At 51.6% G+C, this 18970-nt stretch overlaps 1 protein-coding gene across 4 annotated transcripts in view; it reads right to left on the bottom strand.

Annotated features, from left to right (window-relative positions):
• Positions 1–5912, bottom strand: part of DIP2C (disco interacting protein 2 homolog C) — a 432829-nt gene extending 426917 nt beyond the window's left edge. For 3 of the 4 annotated variants that reach the window (XM_034929851.3, XM_034929850.3, XM_034929849.3), the window contains exon 1: positions 5643–5910. In XM_034929851.3, the coding sequence (XP_034785742.1) occupies positions 5643–5727 (85 nt within the window). In that variant the 5' untranslated portion in view covers positions 5728–5910. Of the gene's footprint in view, positions 1–5642 lie in introns of all 4 variants that reach the window. The other variant, XM_034929848.3, reaches the window with a different exon arrangement.
• Between the last annotated feature and the right edge of the window lie 13058 nt (positions 5913–18970).

Here is an 18970-nt window from a genome sequence, read left to right on the forward strand (position 1 = left end):
AAAGAACATTCAAATCAAACTATTGTCATAACTCTGAAGGACTCTTAACATTCCAGTCTACACATTCAAAAGCCCACACACATCAGTGCTGCCACTGTGCAGGTCACAATGTTTTCAATGCATCTTGCACGCAACCAGTAATGATGTTTTCAATGCATCATGCAGGTAGCCATCTCATTCAGGATACTTAAATAGCTGTGACGACTTGATACTTAGTTACCTGTGACTTTCAGATAGATGTAACAACACTACCTGGCCAAGAAGTCCTCACCCTCCTGAACCCACTGACCCTCCCACCCTCCTCTCAGTTACAAGAAACTGTCCGTGAGGCTCAATGAAGCTCAGCTTTCGCACATTTGTTTTTTCAGAGTAAACTATTTCTTTTCAATGAAAATAATGTGTACAGAGTCCTCAGGACCTTCTCTTAGGCTCTGGAAGGCGGCCCCCTGGTCAGCTCTTACACAGGCGTGTGACTTCCTCACTGTGCAGGGTGGAACCTCCAAGAAATGCACAGGGCTGGGGGTGCCGAGGGCAGAACTCCATTCCAAAGCCACAAATATCTGTGACTTTGTGCCAAGTGTCCTGAAAAAGCCACCCCCAAAACCTACAAACCTCCCACTGGGCCGTCATTTTAGGATCCCCTCTTTGGCGACAGCAACGTGCAGGCTGTGTGAAGACCAAGTCTCTGTACTTGACACGTATTCATATGTGCTAACAGTAACACACACAGCCAGGCATGGTGGCTCACGCCTGTAATCCCAACACTTTGGGAGGCTGAGGCAGGGGGATCACCTGAGGTCAGGAGTTCGAGACCAGCCTGGCCAACATGGTGAAACCCCATCTCTACTAAAAATACAAAAAATTAGCCGGGTGTGGTGGCGGGCACCTGTAGTCCCAGCTACTTGAGAGGCTGAGGCAGGAGAATCACTTGAACCCAGGAGGCGAAGGTTGCAGTTAGCCGAGATTGCACCACTGCACCCCAGCCTGGGCAACAAGAGTGAAACTTTGTCCCAAAAAAAAAAAAAAAAAAAAAATATATATATATAAAAACACACGCACACGGGTCCCTCAACCAACACAGGAAGACCTGGCACGTGCGCGAGCCTTCACCTCCCTCTGCGAGCAGGTTCTCCCCTGCTGAAAAAACATTAGGCTGCACTACTGTGGAGCATAACTGATCGCTGAAGGAATCGGCTACATTAATTAGCAGAGCAGAGCATGGAGGATGGAGTCAGCGGGCACGGAACACGCTGACAATTACCAAAGCCACAGAGTACAAAGCATGGCACGTATTTTTCAAAACTTCTCTTCCACCAAAACCCAACCATTTTTGCAGGCTATATTACGAGTTCTATCAAAATAATTCAGCACCTCCTAAACAAATGGGAAAGAGCTCCTTCTGAAGCATGCACTGCCCAAAAAGATCAGTGACCAGTCAACAGAGAAACTTACTTCCTAATTTGAATCAACAGCTAAATGCAATCTTTTTAAAAATAATAATAATAATAATAAGACATGAGGCTGGGCACAGTGGATCATGCCTGTAATCCCAGCACTTTGGGAGGTCGAGGCGGGCGGATCACCTGAGGTAAAGAGTTCGAGACCAGCCTAGCCAACATGATGAAACCCCATCTCTACAAAGGTACAAAAATTAGCCAGGTATTGTGGCGGGCACCTGTAATCTCAGCTACTCAAGAAGCTGAGGCACGAGAACCACTTGAACTCAGGAGGCAGAGGTTGCAGTGAGTTGAGCTCATACCACTGCACTCCAGCATGGGAGACAAAGAGTGAGACCCTGTCTCAAAAATTAAAAAATAAATAAGACATGAGTTTGTCTTTATGGGGAAGTTTTCTGCTTCCGCTCCAATTTGTTTGGCAATTTCATGTAAAGTATCAGTTATTAATGAAATTATTTTTAGGCCCTTTAAAGCCACAAAAAAGAATACCCAATTATAAAGGGCAAAAATGTAGGGAAGAGAAGGGAGAAGAAAATATTCTGGGGAAAGGAGTATGAGAAAGCAGCCGCCACAGCCCTCTCATTCCTTGACCCTCCCCAGAATGGAGCTCCAGATCACCTGGAGGCCCCCCCACCCTCATGGCCTCCTCACCTGCAGGGCCTCCGCACCCTCACGGCCTCTCCACCTGTGGGGCCTCTCCACTAGCACAGCCTTACCCCCACGTGGCCTCCCCACCTGCACAGCCTCCTCACCCGAGGGGCCTCCACACCCTCATGGCCTCCCCACCTGCACAGCCTCCTCACCCGAGGGGCCTCCGCACCCTCATGGCCTCCCCACCTGCACAGCCTCCTCACCCGAGGGGCCTCCGCACCCTCACGGCCTCTCCACCTGTGGGGCCTCTCCACTAGCACAGCCTTCCCCCCACATGGCCTCCCCACCTGCACAGCCTCCTCACCCGAGGGGCCTCCACACCCTCATGGCCTCCCCACCTGCACAGCCTCCGCACCCGCACAGCCTCCGCACCCGCACAGCCTCCCCACCTGCACAGCCTCCTCACCCGAGGGGCCTCCACACCCTCATGGCCTCCCCACCTGCACAGCCTCCGCACCCGCACAGCCTCCGCACCCACACAGCCTCCCCACCCGCACAACCTCCCCACCCACACAACCTCCTGACCCGTGTGGCCTCCTTACCTGCGTGGCCTCCTCCCTGGCTCACACTCAGACCCAAGTATGTGAGGAGATGACCCCCCTGGCTACACACCCTGAATGTATCCCCACATGGATTCGAGGCCATCAGCTCCCACGAGAGGGCTGCCCAGCACTTCTCCCCACAGAGAGCCCTTGTGTTTTGCTGGCCGCGTGCTCTGTGGTGTGAGCTGGCCTCGCCTTCCCCTGTGAGGGGCATCAGGTGGCACGGGGCAGGGACGGGTAGTGGAAGAAGGATGGAGCCCTCGGCCCCGCAGCAGGAAGTGCCCCTGCAGCCCTGCAAAGCAGGACACCAGCAGTGCATGTAACGGCGCCCAGCAGGCAGGCACAGCAGAACTGGACCAGGGTCTAGAAACCTACACAACGCGTAACCCATGCAGGCTGGCAGCCCACACAGGAACCTCAGGGGAATGCTCTACTCTTTCCTTCAGTCTATGTTATGTGCTTAAAACGGAACTTTTTCCATCCTCCTCTGTAGGAAATGAGCACTGGAAATTCCACATATGTTTCTATAATATTTTCTGATATTTTAATAAAATGATGACAACCAACTTAAAGAATTCTCTCCACTTGAATTTTGATTGAAGATGGGAAATAATTCAGCATTAACAGCTGTTTTCAGCTTTCACTCTGAAAGCAAATACATTGAGGAATTTTTGAAGTCCAATAACATAAAGAAACACAGATTTTTGATCCTTCAATTCTTGGATTTCTATTAAGCAATACTGGAAAACAAGTTGATTCATCTAATTTAAGCCCGTAAAACTGTTTTATGTGGTTATGAGACACAGAATTCCAAATGACCTTACAGCACTACCCCCATAAACTCAACCTGGGCAAACCCACACTTCACAGCAAAGTTAAAGACCATCCAGCAAACAGATGAGGCAGTGGGGCCAGCACAGGCCGGAGGGTGCAGAGAGGCTGAATAGAGCCACGGAGCAACCCTCTCACCCTTTCTTCTTAAATGTGTAGCTCAGATCTCAGCAAGATTCATGTGGAAGGAAAAAACATAATTAGGCTTCCTGCATGCAAACACACACACCCCTTTCTCTGCCTGGTCTCTCAATAAGAAACTCATTAAGCCCTTTTTAAAAAACCTGTACAGACGCAAGGTGTTCACGGGGAATTCGGCTGAGCACACCTTCGTCGAAAGTGGCTTTGCCATCGTCTGGGCAGCAAGACAGTATCCCTCACCCTCCAAGAGCAACTGACAGGCAAGTGTCATCACCTCGAAAGGCCACAATGCCCAACACAGGACACCCATTCCCAGCGACATCCCAGACTCTGGGAACAAATGTGGGTCCAACTTCTGGGCTAGCAGTGGGTGGGGGAACCCTCAGATGGGGCTCGCCCTGCTGAGCTCAGGGGCGCTACGCTCTGCTGACATGGATGGGGCACTGACACTTCACATCAGTGTGATGCAGGCAGCACAGAAGCCCGTCCTGAGACAGCGAACACGGAGGGTGCTGCAGGCAGGGGTGCATCTGGGCCGAGACGCGAGCCGGGAAACCTACCCAAGGCTGACACAATCAGATAACCAGGGTGGGCCTTTTGCAAATGATACACTCCTTACCCACCAAACGAGCTGTCTGCACTGCACAATCTACTTACCAGTTTACATCCGAACCCTGCACACGGCATCTCCCGCCTCCTAGCCATGCCCTCCTCATCCTCAGCTCCTCAGGAGGGCAGCAGCCAAGCCCATAGGCCTGGAAGACTCTGTCCCCCCCCCCAACTGTGTCACGTTACAGGACACTGACACACCTAGCGGAACCCCACATCTGAAACTGAAAAACAGGACCATTTCCCGTCCCCAGAAGTCTGGAAAGGCAGTTGGCTGCACACCATGGCCCCTGCTCACTCCCTTCTTTGCCCTGAAAGTGTTAAAAAGGAAAACATAAAGTCAACACCAACTTCTCCCTGCCGGTGAAAATTGGCACGAATGAATTTACTTTCTGGCTGCCGGCCCTCACAAAACCGTTACCCAAAAAAAGTTCACCATGCTAAACTGCTCCAAATATAAATGTGAGACGCGCCGGCCCACCCCCACCCCACCCCACGTTACAGGAATGGCCTGACCAGGATGAGCCCGGAGACGGCTAAATGCACATCAAACATTTCAGATTTGGGAACTTCAGTGGTTTTGGGGAAAAGACCTGGCAAAGCCCGATCTGAAACTTATGACAGTTGAGCACATGATCTCCGCCATGAAGAGCAAATAAGAGGCGTACACAACCCTCCATAAGACCGCGGTGGCTGATCTGCCACAAACCCTCCTACGACAGGACCAGGACAGCAAGGCCGGAGCCCGGCCCGGGGGGAGGTTGACGATTCCGCCCAGCCCTCCCCGCGCAGCGCCCGCGAACAATGGGGGTGGGATCCCCCGGGCCGCGCCAGGACCGCTGCACGGCCTGAGCCACCAGAGATCGAACCCGGGGTCCAACGACAAGTTTCGCATTGAAATCAGGCCGGGCGTTCCAGGCCGAACCGGCCAGCGAGGAGGTGGCGCGCACCGCGCTGCTGCACCAAGGACGCCGCGGCTCCAGCGCAGAGCGCACGGGAAGGCCGATCCCGCCGGGCCCGCTGCATCCTGCGTCCCCGCGCGGCGCCCAGGCCCCACAGACACCCCCAGGGCGCGGGGGGATCGCGGCCCCACAAACATCCCAGGGCGCGGGGGATCGCGGCCCCACAAACACCCCCAGAGCGCGAGGGGATCCCAGGCCCCGCAGACACCCCCAGGGCGCGGGGAATCGCGGCCCCACAAACGTCCCCAGAGCGCGGGGGATCGCGGCCTCACAAACGTCCCTAGGGCGCGGGGTCTGGGGGTCCGGGGGACGCGCACGCTCCGGGCTGGGGTCGCACCTCCCCCTCCGGGCCCGGCCCCCGCCCCGCCGCAGGCCCCGCGCCCCCAGCCCTCCGCGCGCGGCCCTCCCCGGTGACAGCGCGGCCCGGCCCGGGGCGGGGGCCCGGTTACCTTCCGACAGCTCCAGCTCCAGCTCGGCCAGGCGCGCCCGCACCTCCAGGGGCAGCGCCATGCCCTCCAGGCTGCGGTCCGCCATGCTCCGCGGGCGCCGCGCCCCGCACGGCCTCCTCTTTGTTCGCAGGCGGAGGTCTCGGCGGCTCCTCGCGCCCGGCGGAACCGCACCGAGGAGGACGCGGCGGCGCGGGCGCGGAAGGCGGGCAGCGGGCGCGCAGGGACCTCCCTCCCCTCGGCGCCTCCTCAGCGCGGCCCCGCCACGGCCGCCTCGCGCGCCCCCGCGCCCCACGGGCCCCGGCCCGCCCCGCGCGCGCTCGGCCCCTCCCCGCAGGCGCTGCGGACCCGGCCCCGGCCCTGCTGCTCTGGGCCCCGGCCCGGCGGGAGCGTCTCTGCGCGCGCGCGTCACGGGGCCGCGGGGGCGGGGCGCGCTCGGGGGCGCGAGGACGCGCGGGAGCGGGAGCGCGCGGGGGGGGGACGCAGGGGGGCGCGCGGCCTCGTCGGCGAAGCGCGCGCTCCCGGGGGCGCGCTCGGGGGCGGGTTGGGGGCTCGGGGCCCGCCGGGCGGGGCGGGGAGGGGCGGTCTTGTCTGTCCTGGGCTCTGCGCGTCCAGCGGAGCCTGCGGGCCCGGCCCCAGAGCCTGGTCCACCCGGCTCCCTGCGAAAATCACGTCCTGGAGCCGCAGCTTGACGTCTGCGCGAAAACTCGCAGTGCCCCGGGTCTTGGAGGGCTGGTTTTTTGCTAATGAACATTTTAAGAGGCGGAGACGGAGCGCTAGGCTGGAAGTTTCGAATGCAGCGACCAGCAGATGACCTTGAGCGACTCTGAGCCTTTGCCTGGAGGGTCAGTGTCCCCATCTGTGAAAAGGGGATGGGAAGACAAGGTTGGGTCACCTAATCTCCAAATGCCAGGTGGGCCCGAAAAGCCTGGCTCCAGCCCTCCCGGGACAGGCTGCAGGCCCCAGGGTTCCCACCGTCCTTCTCCTTGTGGGGCCATCAGCTCCCAGCCTCAGTGCCACCTCGGCGAGGCTGAAGCCCCGTCTGTGCCTCTAGTCCTGACCATCTGGGGAGGCCCTCGCATCTCCAACTGTCCACTGAGCAAACTTTCCCGGAAGCCCCTAGACACCCCAAACGCCACAAACCCTAAATGAAGCCAGCTGCTTCCAGTGACTCTTAGTATCTACCTGCTTCTCAGAACCGCCCCCGTTGTCTTCATCATCATCTTCCTCTGTCTCCACACATCCTCCCCAGTCTGTTGCACAAAGCCCCGACGACCTGGCCTCCTTTTCATCCTTGTACCCCCTCTTCCCAGCCCGGCCCCTCCCTTAGGCCCAGAGCTTCCTAAAGACCTCCTCGCCTCCCCGTCCTCCACGGGACATTGGCCAGCGCTGGCTCCCGGAGGCCCAGCTGCACTCACTCCCCTTTCAGAGTGGGCGGCAGGAACACAGGTCACCCCCCACCCCCCTACCCCCTACCCCCCACCACCACCCCACCCCGCTTCGACCGGAGCCCCCACCAGCCGGGACCCACCTGCACGGCAGCCTTGCGGCCTCCACACTCCGGCTCCTGCAAACAACGCGGCTGACCCGCAGCACCTCTGCTCCCGGCCTCCACCCCGGAGAGCCTGCCCCTTCTCTGCCCCTGCCACCCACAGCCATCCCTGATCCCAGGTCCAGAGCAATCTCTCTCCTTTCTCTTCCTGCACCGGCCACTTCCCGCCCTCATCACGTTTGACCTTTTTTATCTTCTCTGTATTCTTTGTGAGTGTAAGCGCCTGGAGGACAGAGCCCATGCCTCACCCACCTTTGCCCTTCCCATGGATCTAGCAGTGGCGGCAACCGCCAGAGGTGTGTGCATTTCCTGTAGGGATCGGTCCTTTCAGTGGGGAATTGTGAGAATGACATTCGACGATGAGCTGGGAAACAGGAACCCCAAACCCGTGTGCTTCCTGCGCCGAGCCGTGTGCCTCCGCCTGGTGTGCGCCGTGGGTTCGTCCTTCGCTCAAGACTGCGTTAAATGCAACAAACACGGGTGGCACAAGCATGTGGCCCCACCATCATCTCTCCCCTTTGCATGATAAAGAGACCGACCAGCAATGCAGGGGCCGTGGGGAAGATCCCACACAGCCCCTACACGTCACAGATAAAAGTCCTTAGAGACAGAAAGGGGAGCAGAACCAGGATTCAAACCCCAGTCTCCGAAGCAAAGCCCTGAGTTCATTTCATTATAGCAAAGATGCACTGTGCATTCCAAGCAATAAGTGGTGTCAAGTCCATTTAGGGCAGTATAATGTCGGAATAAAAAATATATATTCGCAGGCCAGGCACGGTGGCTCACACCTGTAATCCCAACACTTTGGGAGGCCAAGGCAGGTGGATCATGAGGTCAGGAGTTCAAGACCAGCCTAGCCAATATGGTGAAACCCCATCTCTACTAAAAACTACAAAAAATTAGCCGAGCATGGTGGCACGCGCCTGTAGTCCCAGCTACTCAGGAGGCTGAGGCAGGAGGATCGCTTGAACCCAGGAGGTGGAGGTTTCAGTGAACCAAGATCGCACCACTGCACTCCAGCCTGGGTGACAGAGCGAGATTCAGTCTCAAAAAAAAAAAATACATATATATATATATATATATATATATATATATTCCCTTTTTAATGGGCAGATGGGCCTTAATCATTTGCATATGATCCTATGACTGATGTTGGTTGCAAAGAAAACTTGTAATTTTCATTAAACACATCGATTGAGGTCAGGAGTTCAAGACCAGCCTAGCCAATATGGTGAAACCCCATCTCTACTAAAAACTACAAAAAATTAGCCGAGCATGGTGGCACGCGCCTGTAGTCCCAGCTACTCAGGAGGCTGAGGCAGGAGGATCGCTTGAACCCAGGAGGTGGAGGTTTCAGTGAACCGAGATCGCACCACTGCACTCCAGCCTGGGTGACAGAGCGAGATTCAGTCTCAAAAAAAAAAAAAAAAATATATATATATATATATATATATATATATATTCCCTTTTTGATGGGCCTTAATCATTTGCATATGATCCTATGACTGATGTTGGTTGCAAAGAAAACTTGTAATTTGCATTAAACACATCGATTGCAAACTCAGATTTTGAGCTGATGGTTCCTTTCAGCAGGTCTTTGGGCACCTACACATTACACGTGTGAGCGTGGGCTCTCGGTCTTAGACTGCCATTTCCAGGAGCCTGATAGATATCATCTTTATCTGGAACTCCTACCATCTCCTTGAAATTCATGCTGTCCACAATCAAACTCATCCTACCTACCAATCCTTTCCCCCATGTACATTATTTCTGAGAGCAGCCTCCCTTTCACTTTGAGTCCCCTCAAGAACTTCTACCCACAGCATTTCTCTTGTGCGCCACCTGCTCCTGTCGAGGCCTCCGGCTATGGCCCATGTCAGGCCTTCAGAGCCTCCTTCCAGTCTTCCCACCACGGCTGTCAGATCACTCTTCCTAAAAAGTCCCTCTTAGCACAGACCACAGGCCCCTTGCTGTACAACCCATGATTCTATGCCGGCAAACTGAAGAAATCCTTAATTGACATCAATGGTCTCACAAGCCCTGCACTAAACATTTCCCCTGCTTTCTGTCCCTCCCGTCTCTTTCAAGCTCCGAGGTTCAGCTGCAGAATTCCCAGCTGTCCGTGGAGAGTCCCTACCTGTGGTGTCTGTTTTTCTGATGTGCTCCCTCCTGTCGTCTCCCCTTCCCCACAACCTGAGTCATAGCCGCACACGGAATTTCACCCAGTCCAGTCCAAGTTCAAACGCCACTTCTTCCATGCAGCCTTCCCGAATCTCCTGGTTAGAAAGATTCTCTCCCACCTGTGGAATTACACACCTCTTTATCCACTTGCTCTCCCTGGGATTGGTCATTTATGTGTGTGTTTTGTCTGGTGGCTGGCTTATCTATAATTGTCCCATTGTGTTGACTGACACCACAAACAGCATAGTGCCTCTGTCTGGAAGTGCAGACCAGCACAGGAGCGGGGAGGAGCAGCCCCTTCCTCGGTCTCATTCTGCTCCACCTGTGAGCAGCCTTGCGGAACGTGTGGTTGGTGAACACCTTGCCATCTTACGTGTTCCTAAGTGTAAAAACCTGGTTCAAATGTCTGCCCAGGCAGGAATGAAGGTGCCCAATAGATGTTTATTAGAATGAATCAAATAGACTCCTAGGGCTGTTGGCTTCAAAAGCTCTGCCAAACCCCTGAAATTTCCATCAGGGATTAAAGTCACGTTTTTGAGCTACTCCACAGTTTTGCCTAGACAAGTCTCGAAAACAGTGTTGTGAGCTCCACAGAGTGACAGCTACATGTATCTAATTAAACAATTAATTAATTACCATGCCAGCTAGTATTTGAGGACCCATTTCTAGGTCTTGCTTTACTGTCTGCTGACGGGTAATTCGTCACCATTATTTACCCTAACTTCCAGGACCTCACCTATTTTTTTCTGTTTCACTGAATTCCAAGCCAATTCTAATGAGTGAAAAATTAATTACTTAGGTGTAATGGGCTCGAGATTTCAGGAAATCTGACTGGGGTGGGAAAGAGTAGCAAAGGAATGTGTTGAATCAGAGCAGGCTGGAGGTATCGGTGCCAGGCAGAGAGTTTATTTATTCATGAGATCGCTAACAGGAAGGAAACACAAAGCTCTCAGGGAGTGGCTCCCCTGCAGAAATGCATCTCAGAGCTGCACCTGGACTACCTCCCTCTTTATCAGATTAATGGAAAATTGTTCATGCTGCACTCTCCCCTGTGTGCCCCAATTCTGTGACTTTTTTTTTTTCCTTTTCCAAAGCTACTGGAAGAGTAGGTGGTAAAACACTGCGGCTGGCGTCCCCCAGGTACTTACATCTTCAATCCTCTGTACGGCCGGGGGAAGCAGGGGTTACCATCTCATTGTGACAAAATCTTCCTAAGCTGCAATTTCCACACAGAACCGTGACTGGCAGCTTATGTTTTGGGTTATGTTTCATTCTTGTCTTACCATATTATCAGAAATTCAGCTTGGGTAGACTAAGGAAAGGACAAAAGTGAGTAATCGCCTGACACAGAAAGCTTGGGTTTAATTAATTAGTATTTAGAAAGCAACTTAAGACTCCGGATGTGTCAAGAGATCATTAACATTTTTGTGACACAGGTGTTTTTCACAACATTATAGAATTAACTCTGTAATGTGACTATGACTAAGTTTGGTGAACCAGAGGTACATTTTCCTGTCTATTGGTGGTTACTGTCTTCCTCTGGAAGTAACAAACTATCCAGTCTATTTACTGAAGAACAAGTACATTAGTAAAAGAGAAAAAGCAAGAAATACTGCCAGAGATTCCCACACTACAATTAATTTGCTTTTCCATTTAATTGATGGAAGTACTGAGAATTCAACTGTGAGTCAAAAATATTTTGATGGAAAAACAAGTTGTGAAATGTATCCTGAGCAAATCACCTAAGTGTTTGGTTGTATATGTTATTATACATCGATATACAATTATCGATAATTGAATTATTTCTGGTAATTTGAGTAATTTCAGTTAATTCTTAATCACTGTGCTAATGATAACACAGGCAGTACAAAATAACAAATTATGCAAAAATTGCTCCTGTTTTATCTTAGATTATATAATACTTTACAGCATATTTCCTTTGCCAATTATGATTAATGTCTGGCTTACTTAAGCTATTGTTAAAATTAATTACCATTCTCAGAACCCATATCCACTAACAGCTGAGACAAGCAACACACAAGCTTCTGAAGTGGAAAGGAGAGGCTGGAGACTAAAATTTTGCCATCAAAAATTGGCAAAGCGAGAAAGTGTCAGAAAATTTTAAAATTGACCTTATTCTTCAAAATGGAAAAACACGCACACACCCCAAGTCAAGAGCATTCCCAGATGGCTTCTGCGGCGAGACCCCACTGCAGTGCTCTTGAGTTGCGTGAGTCACAGAAGCTTGTGGCTGTGGCCTAAGTCCGGGCCATCTCACACCCACACCTGACAAAAGCAAAGAAAAACAGAGAGAGTCATGAGGCTCCACTGTCCACACTGAGGCCACAGTGATCCAGGGAGTCCAGCAGCTGTGAGACCAGGCTGCCTAACCATCACCTGGCAAACCAGAGGTTGAAGCTTCATTTGTTGAGAAAGATCTGGGGGAGTCAGAGACAAGGGGCCTCCCGGAACATCCAGACCCCACTCAGGCGGGAGTGCTGCTGTGGCTGGCACTGTGTCTCAGGTCCTTGCCGTCCTGGCCACCGAAGTCTTAGGCTGGGCTCCAGGAAGCGGGGCCTGAGGCAGGGGCTGGGGGGCAGGTGCCTCCTGGAGGGTGTGCGCTGCAGACAGAACCTGTCACGGGGTGGCCACCTCAGCACAGGAAGAAGCAGAGCCCTTGGCCCTGCTACTCAGGACACCACAGGGCCAGTCCTCAGGGCAAGACAACGGCCTGGGCCAGCCGGGTGTGGGCAGAGAGCAGCCCACCCATCGGCTCATCACACTGGGAACACGCGTGGCTGTGACCCACCCACGGCCACATGACAGCCGCTGGAGGATGGGGCACCCAGCCTACAGCGCCCGAGCAGCCTCGCTGAGAACCACCACATGTCAGCTGGGCAGAAACCAGGAACCCGCAGGCTCACATCCACCAAGCAGTGTGTCCGGGCAGACGGCGTCTCAGAGGGTGAGGATCCCCCATGATCTCTGGGGACCCACAGGTGAGGATCCTGTGTGACCTCTGGGGACCCACAGCTCCTCATATCCAGTGAGCAGTGCGTCCAGGTGGATGGCATCTCAGAGGGTGAGGGTCCTGCATGATGTCTGGGGACCCACGGGTGAGGATCCTGTGTGATCTCTGGGGACCCGCAGGTGAGGATCCTGTATGATCTCTGGGGACCCGCAGCTGCTCGCATCCAACAGGCAGTGCGTCTGGGTGTACGGCATCTCAGAGGGTGAGGATCCTGTGTGATCTCTGGGGACCCACAGCTCCTCATATCCAGCAAGCAGTGTGTCTGGGCAGACGGCGTCTCAGAGGGTGAGGGTACTGTGTGATCTTTGGGGAGAACATCGGATGTACATGATTCAGTGTTTTTTGGTTTATTTTCTATGTTACTCTTTTTTGTTTTATTTTTATGACTCCATTTGCTTTGTGTGGACTCATGAAGAATTTTAGACAGCATCCTTTGCCAAGCCATGTGCTGGATGTCATATAGGACGTGGCTCAGGAGCTTACACACATGCAGGACCTGTAGTCTTAGGACGTGGCTCACGAGCTTACAGGCATGCAGGGCCTGTAGTCCTAGGATGTGGCTGAGGAGCTTACATGCATGCAGGGCCTGTAGTCCTAGGACGTGGCTCAGGAGCTTACACTCAGGTAGGGCCTACAGTCCTAGGACGTGGCTCAGGAGCTTACACGTGTAGGGCCGGTAGTCCTAGGACGTGGCTCAGGAGCTTACACGTGTAGGGCCTGTAGGCCTAGGACGTGGCTCAAGAGCTTACACGCATGCAGGGCCGGTAGTCCTAGGACGTGGCTTAGGAGCTTACACTCAGGTAGGGCCTAGTCCCAGGACGTGGGTCAGGAGCTTACACTCAGGTAGGTCCTACAGTCCTAGGACGTGGCTCAGGAGCTTACACACGTGTAGGGCCTGTAGTCCCAGCGACAGACACAAAAGGAAACAGAAGCCGGTGGACACCCCTGGAAAGTAAGGCCTTTTTAGCCAGGAGAGGTTAGTTTATAAGGAACCATGGATTGTCCAAAAGATCTGATTCAAAACCCTTCCCCTGCCCATGGGGACCTTGTGTCACTCAGCCCTCGAAGTGCATGGCCAGGGCCTCTCCCGGACCAACTGCTCATCTCCCCCGCCCCAGGTGCTGCCCGGCTGGTGGTTTCCCTCTGGTGGTCAGACCTCCGGTGTGGGCGTGGGGGATCTTGGCAGGTTGTCACGCTCTGCACACGGCTTCCGTGAGCCTGGCCAGGCTCCAGTTTCCTTCCCCACTCCTCACCCTGCCCCGGCTCAGAGAGAAGTGGGCACACCAGGGCCCTGGATCCCCGTTCCTGGCACGCCTCTCTGGATGCTCACTGAGGGCAGCTCCCCGCAGGGCCTTCATGCAACGCCAAAGCCAAGGTTTCCGCACACACAGGCTCCTCGGGAATCTGATCCCAGATGGGAAAGCGTGGCCAGGCAGACAGTCACAGAGTCTTGGCCAAAGCACTTGCACCAGACACCCCGACGCCCCACAGCTACAGGGGAGGGCACTGAGGAGACCGCCTGTCCCAAAGCAGCTTGCCACAGCCCCGCAGGCTCAGACACACGCACCCCTTCCTGCAGCCCCTCTAGCATCCTCCTTTCCAGCCTCACGAAGGGCTGCACGTGGTTTCTCAAGGAGTTTAGACCCCAGGAAGAAGTAGTTGTGCAAAAAACTCACAGGAGAGCAAAGCAGAATTTAGCAAGTGCCATGAGTAGCGTGTTCCTGAGGAAGGTGAAGAACGAGGAGGTTAATTTGAAAATCATTCACTCCTGCTCGGGTCTCCGGTGGGCACGCCCATTGTGTGACACCTACTCCATTCCCTTCACGGGAAGGCGCGGCTGTCACTCCCTCCAACCATGGGCCTCCGCAGAACGTTAGATGAAAATACTCTGAAGCACAGGAAAGAGAGAAAGAAAAAGATTCGAGGGTGGAAAGAAAGAGGTCAGGAACGGAGGGAAGGACAGACAAGGGATAGGAACACAGAGGGTGTGCTCTCACGGAGAAAGATCCGTGTTAGCAACAGGGGAAGAGATGGATGAAGCAAAAGACAAATGCAGACAGAAATAGAGTTGAACTCATGATTTTTAAGATATGATAAATCAGATTTTTTTAAAACAATAGGGATGCAAAATGCTGTAGGTTTTTTTGTTGTTTTGTTTTTGAGACAGTGTCCCACTGTGTCGCCCAGGCTGGAATGCAATAGCACGATCTCAGCTCACTGCAACCTTCGCCTCCTGGGTTCAAGCGATTCTTTTGCCTCAGCCTCCCGAGTAGCTGGGACTACAGGCGTGTGCCACCACACCCGGCTAATTTTTGTATTTTTTAGTAGAGACGGGGTTTCACCACTTTGGCCAGGCTGGTCTCAAACTCCTGACCTCAAGCGATGTGCCTGCCTTGGCCTCCCAAAGTCCTGGGATTACGGGCGTGAGCCACCACGCCCAGCCCAAAATGCTGTTTTTAAACATTGCTGTGGAAATTAGATACTGTGCTCGCTTCAGCAGCATATATACTAAAAATTGGAAATTAGACATTGTATCAGATTCCTGGGGCAGCCATAGCTAAGTGCCACAAACTGGGTGACTTTAAGCAACAGACATCAGCCAGGCACGCTGGCTCATGCCTGTAATCCCAGCGCTTTGGGAGGCCAAGGAGGGCAGATCCCTTGAGACCAGCCTGGGCAACATAGAAAGATCTCATCTCTACAAAAGATTAAAATGAAAACAATTAGCCAGGCGTGGTGGCGTGCCTGTGGTCCCAGCTACTCAGGAGGCTGAGGACTACCTTGGCCCCGGAGTTTGAGATTGCAGTAATCTATGATTGTGCCACTGCGCTCCAGTTTTGGTGACAGAAGGAGACCCTGTCAATCAGTCAATTAATCAATAAAAGGAAAAACAAAACCCCAGAAAGGTCTTGTCTCAGTCCTGGGGCTGGACGTCTGAGATCCAGCTGTCAGCAGGGCCCTGCTCTCCCTGACTCCTGGAGGGGTAGATCCTTCCCATCCTTCCAGCTCCTGGGAGCTCTGCAGCGCTTGGCATTTGGCAGCTCATCACCGCATCCCTCCAGCCTCTGACTCCATGACCGCACTGCCGACTTCCCTCAACTGTGCTGGCTCCAAATGTCCCCTTTTTATGAGGACATCAGTCATATTGGATTAGGACCCACAGTAACGACCTGATCTTGACATGGCTAAATCTGCAAACACCCTATTTCCAAAATAGCTACACTCTGAGGTGCTAAGGGTTAGGACTTCCATCTATCTTCTTTTGTGGGACACAGTTCACCCCATAACAGATGTTAATATGGGGGAAAACAAATTTAGGCAGAGACTTTGCATCCTGAGCATCGGAAACTACAGAGGGTTAACTCTCACACGGTAAACGAATGAACCAAAGCCGTGGAGTGCAGTGGAAGAAATTATTAGTAACATATGGTACACACCTTCTACAATTTTTGAATAACAAAGAAACTAAAAGGCAATGAACAGGCGATTACAAAAGAGACGGGTTTTATTTCTAGAACGTGAGAAACGGATCCTGCTCATCTCATCTGCTGATTAACTGATGGGCTGCCAGACAGTTTCATTTGACATCACACATTTCAGGTCACCTTAGTAAATGGATGGCTACTCCGACAGACAGTGCCTCTGGTTATAATTTTCTGAGACCAAAATATTCCCTTTCATTATCATAAAACTTCTACTAGTGAATGTGTCTTAGCTCTTCAGAGAAGCGCACTTCCTAGTACTGGCCCATAAAAATGAGCTGCAGTAACAGGAAGCCCCTCTGCACCGGGGCTGGCTCCTCTGTCAAGCAGAGACCACCCTGGAGAACAGACGGGGGAGTGTCCTGCACACACAGTCACCCCTTCGAGGAAGAAGAGGAGCCACCTCTGGGCTGTGCACACCCATTTCTTCTTCACTCTCACCAGTTGGGTCAATCCTCCACTCTCCTGGGCAGTGTGTGCATGAGCGTGCACCTGTGTGTGCTGTGTGTGCATGCATGCATGTGCACTGTGTGTGGTGTGTGTGCATGCGTGAGCGTGCACTGTGTGTGGTGTGTGTGCATGCATGAGTGTGCATCTGTGTGTGCATGCATGAGCGTGCACTGTCTGTGCTGTGTGTGCATGCATGCGTGTGCACTGTGTGTGGTGTGTGTGCATGAGCATGCACTGTGTGGTGTGTGTGCGTGAGCATGCACTGTGTGTGGTGTGTGCATGCATGAGCGTGCAACTGTGTGTGGTGTGTGTGCATGCATGAGTGTGCACCCGTGTGTGGTATGTGTGCATGCATGAGCGTGCACTGTGTGTGGTGTGTGTGCATGCATGAGTGTGCACTTGTGTGTGCTGTGTGTGCATGCCTGTGCCTGCACTGTGTGTGGGTATGTGCATGAGCATGCACTGTGTGTGGTGTGTGTGCAGGCATCAGCGTGCACCTGTGCGTGGTGTGTGTGCACGCATAAGCATGCACCTGTGTGTGTATGTAAAGAAAGGCTAGGAATGAACAGAGCTCCCTCCACACGGAAGAAAATATGATGCATGGGAAGATGTCTTCCCTGCAAAAGTAAAATAATTAAAAACTGGAATTGACATATTAACGGATGTGATTAGCCTGGCTGAAAATTGTGTGAGAGCCTCTTTTAAGGAATGGGGAAAATTACAAATGGCTACACAGAAACTAATCTAATAGGACAAATAAGGCAATTAACTTTAGGAAAAACAAAAAGAAAGGATCCATGGTGATAGTAGATGCTAAGCTCTGGATAACCCTTGGTTGTAATGTGATGACGTCGTTTGACTTGGGGATAGCATTTTGCTATTTGTTTTCGGTATTTTGCTTTTCTGTTCCTCCTTTCCTGACTTCTTTTGGACTAGTCAAAATTTTTTAGTATCTCATTTTAACTCCCTTTTTCTTACATGTCCTTGCACTGCTTTCTGTATTGTTGTCATATATATTATATATACGTACATTATAAACCTCACAAAGCAGTGAGATACTATTTGGGTTACCAGTAACATGACTTTTGAAAAATTAGAAGAAAAAATGTAAAGTATGAAGTCTTTTCTATTTACCATTCTAGAGGCTGTTCATCCATTCCTATAGATCTGAATTTCTATCTAGGGTCATGAAGAACTTCCTTTAGAATTCTTGTAATACAATTATGCTTGGAGTGAAATATCTTTACTGCATCTTCAATTTTAAATGATATTTTCACAGGATTTAGAATTCTGGGTTGACAGCTGCTTCTTTCTGCTCTTTAAAATCTTATCCCATTGTATTCTGGCCTCCGTTGTTTTTGAAAAAATCAACCCTAATTCGTGTTATCATCCACTTGGATAGAATTGTCATTTCTCTCTGGCTGCTTTCAAGACCTTCTCTTTCCCTTTGGTTTCAACAGTTTCACCCTCATGTGCCTGGGTGCTGTTTTCTTCATATTTATCCTGCGTAGGGTTTGCTGGGCTTCTGTGATCTGTGGGTTCTTGTCTTTCAAAGCTTCACATAATTCTCAGCTCTTCTTCCAACATATTTTCTCTACTCCTTTCTTTCTTTTCCTTCCAAACTTCTCTCACACTTGTGTTGGAGAGATAGATATTGTCCTAAAGATTATGAGACTCTGTTCATGTTCTATTTTAATAATTTTTCTGTTCTGCAGATTAAATAGTTCATTGATCCTTTCTTCTAACATTTGCAACCCTCTGTTAAACTTGTCCTGTTAATTTTTTATTTTATATATTATGCTTTTCAGTTTTCTAATTTCCCCTCTTTTTGTAGTTTAGAATTCTCTGCTGAGATTCCCCATTTGCTCACTCACTCCAGTAGCTGTGACAAAGATGTGAATTTGTCATAGTTTCTGGAGAGGGCTGCTTGCTAATTCCAACATCTAGGTTATCTAGGGACCAGTTTCCTTCAACTGCATATTCTCTTGACGATAGCTTATATTTCCTCATTTATTTGCACATCCAGTAATTTTTCAAATTTTTTAATTCTTTATTTTTATGGGTACATAGTATGTGTATACATTTATGGGGTACATGAAATATTTTGATACAGGCATGCAATGTGAAATAATCACATTGAGGTAAATGGGGTGTCCATTGCCTAAAACATTTTTTATTTCTTTGTGTTATGAACATTCCAACTATACTTTGTAAGTTTGTTGTTTTTTTGTTTTTTGAGATGGAGTTTTGCTCTTGTCACTCAGGCTGGAGTGCTATGGTGCGGTCTTGGCTCACTGCAACCTCCACCTCCCGGGTTCCAGCGATCCTCCTGTCTCAGCCTCCGAGTAGCTGGGATTACAGGCGCCCACCATCACGCCTGGGCTAATTTTTGTATTTTTAGTAGAGATGGGGTTTCACCATGTTGGCCAGGCTGGTCTTGAACTTCTGATCTCAGGAGATCCACCTGCCTCAGCCTCCCAAAGTGCTAGGATTACAGGCGTGAGCCACCATACCCATTTCTAAGTTATTTTAAATGTGCTAAATTATTGTTGACTGCAGTCAGTCTGCTATCAATTACTATATTTTATTCATTTGAACTGTATTTTGTACCCATTAACCATCCCCACTTTCTCCT

Source organism: Pan paniscus, chromosome 8, assembly GCF_029289425.2.
Source record: "Pan paniscus chromosome 8, NHGRI_mPanPan1-v2.0_pri, whole genome shotgun sequence".
Taxonomy (NCBI): Eukaryota; Metazoa; Chordata; class Mammalia; order Primates; family Hominidae; genus Pan; species Pan paniscus.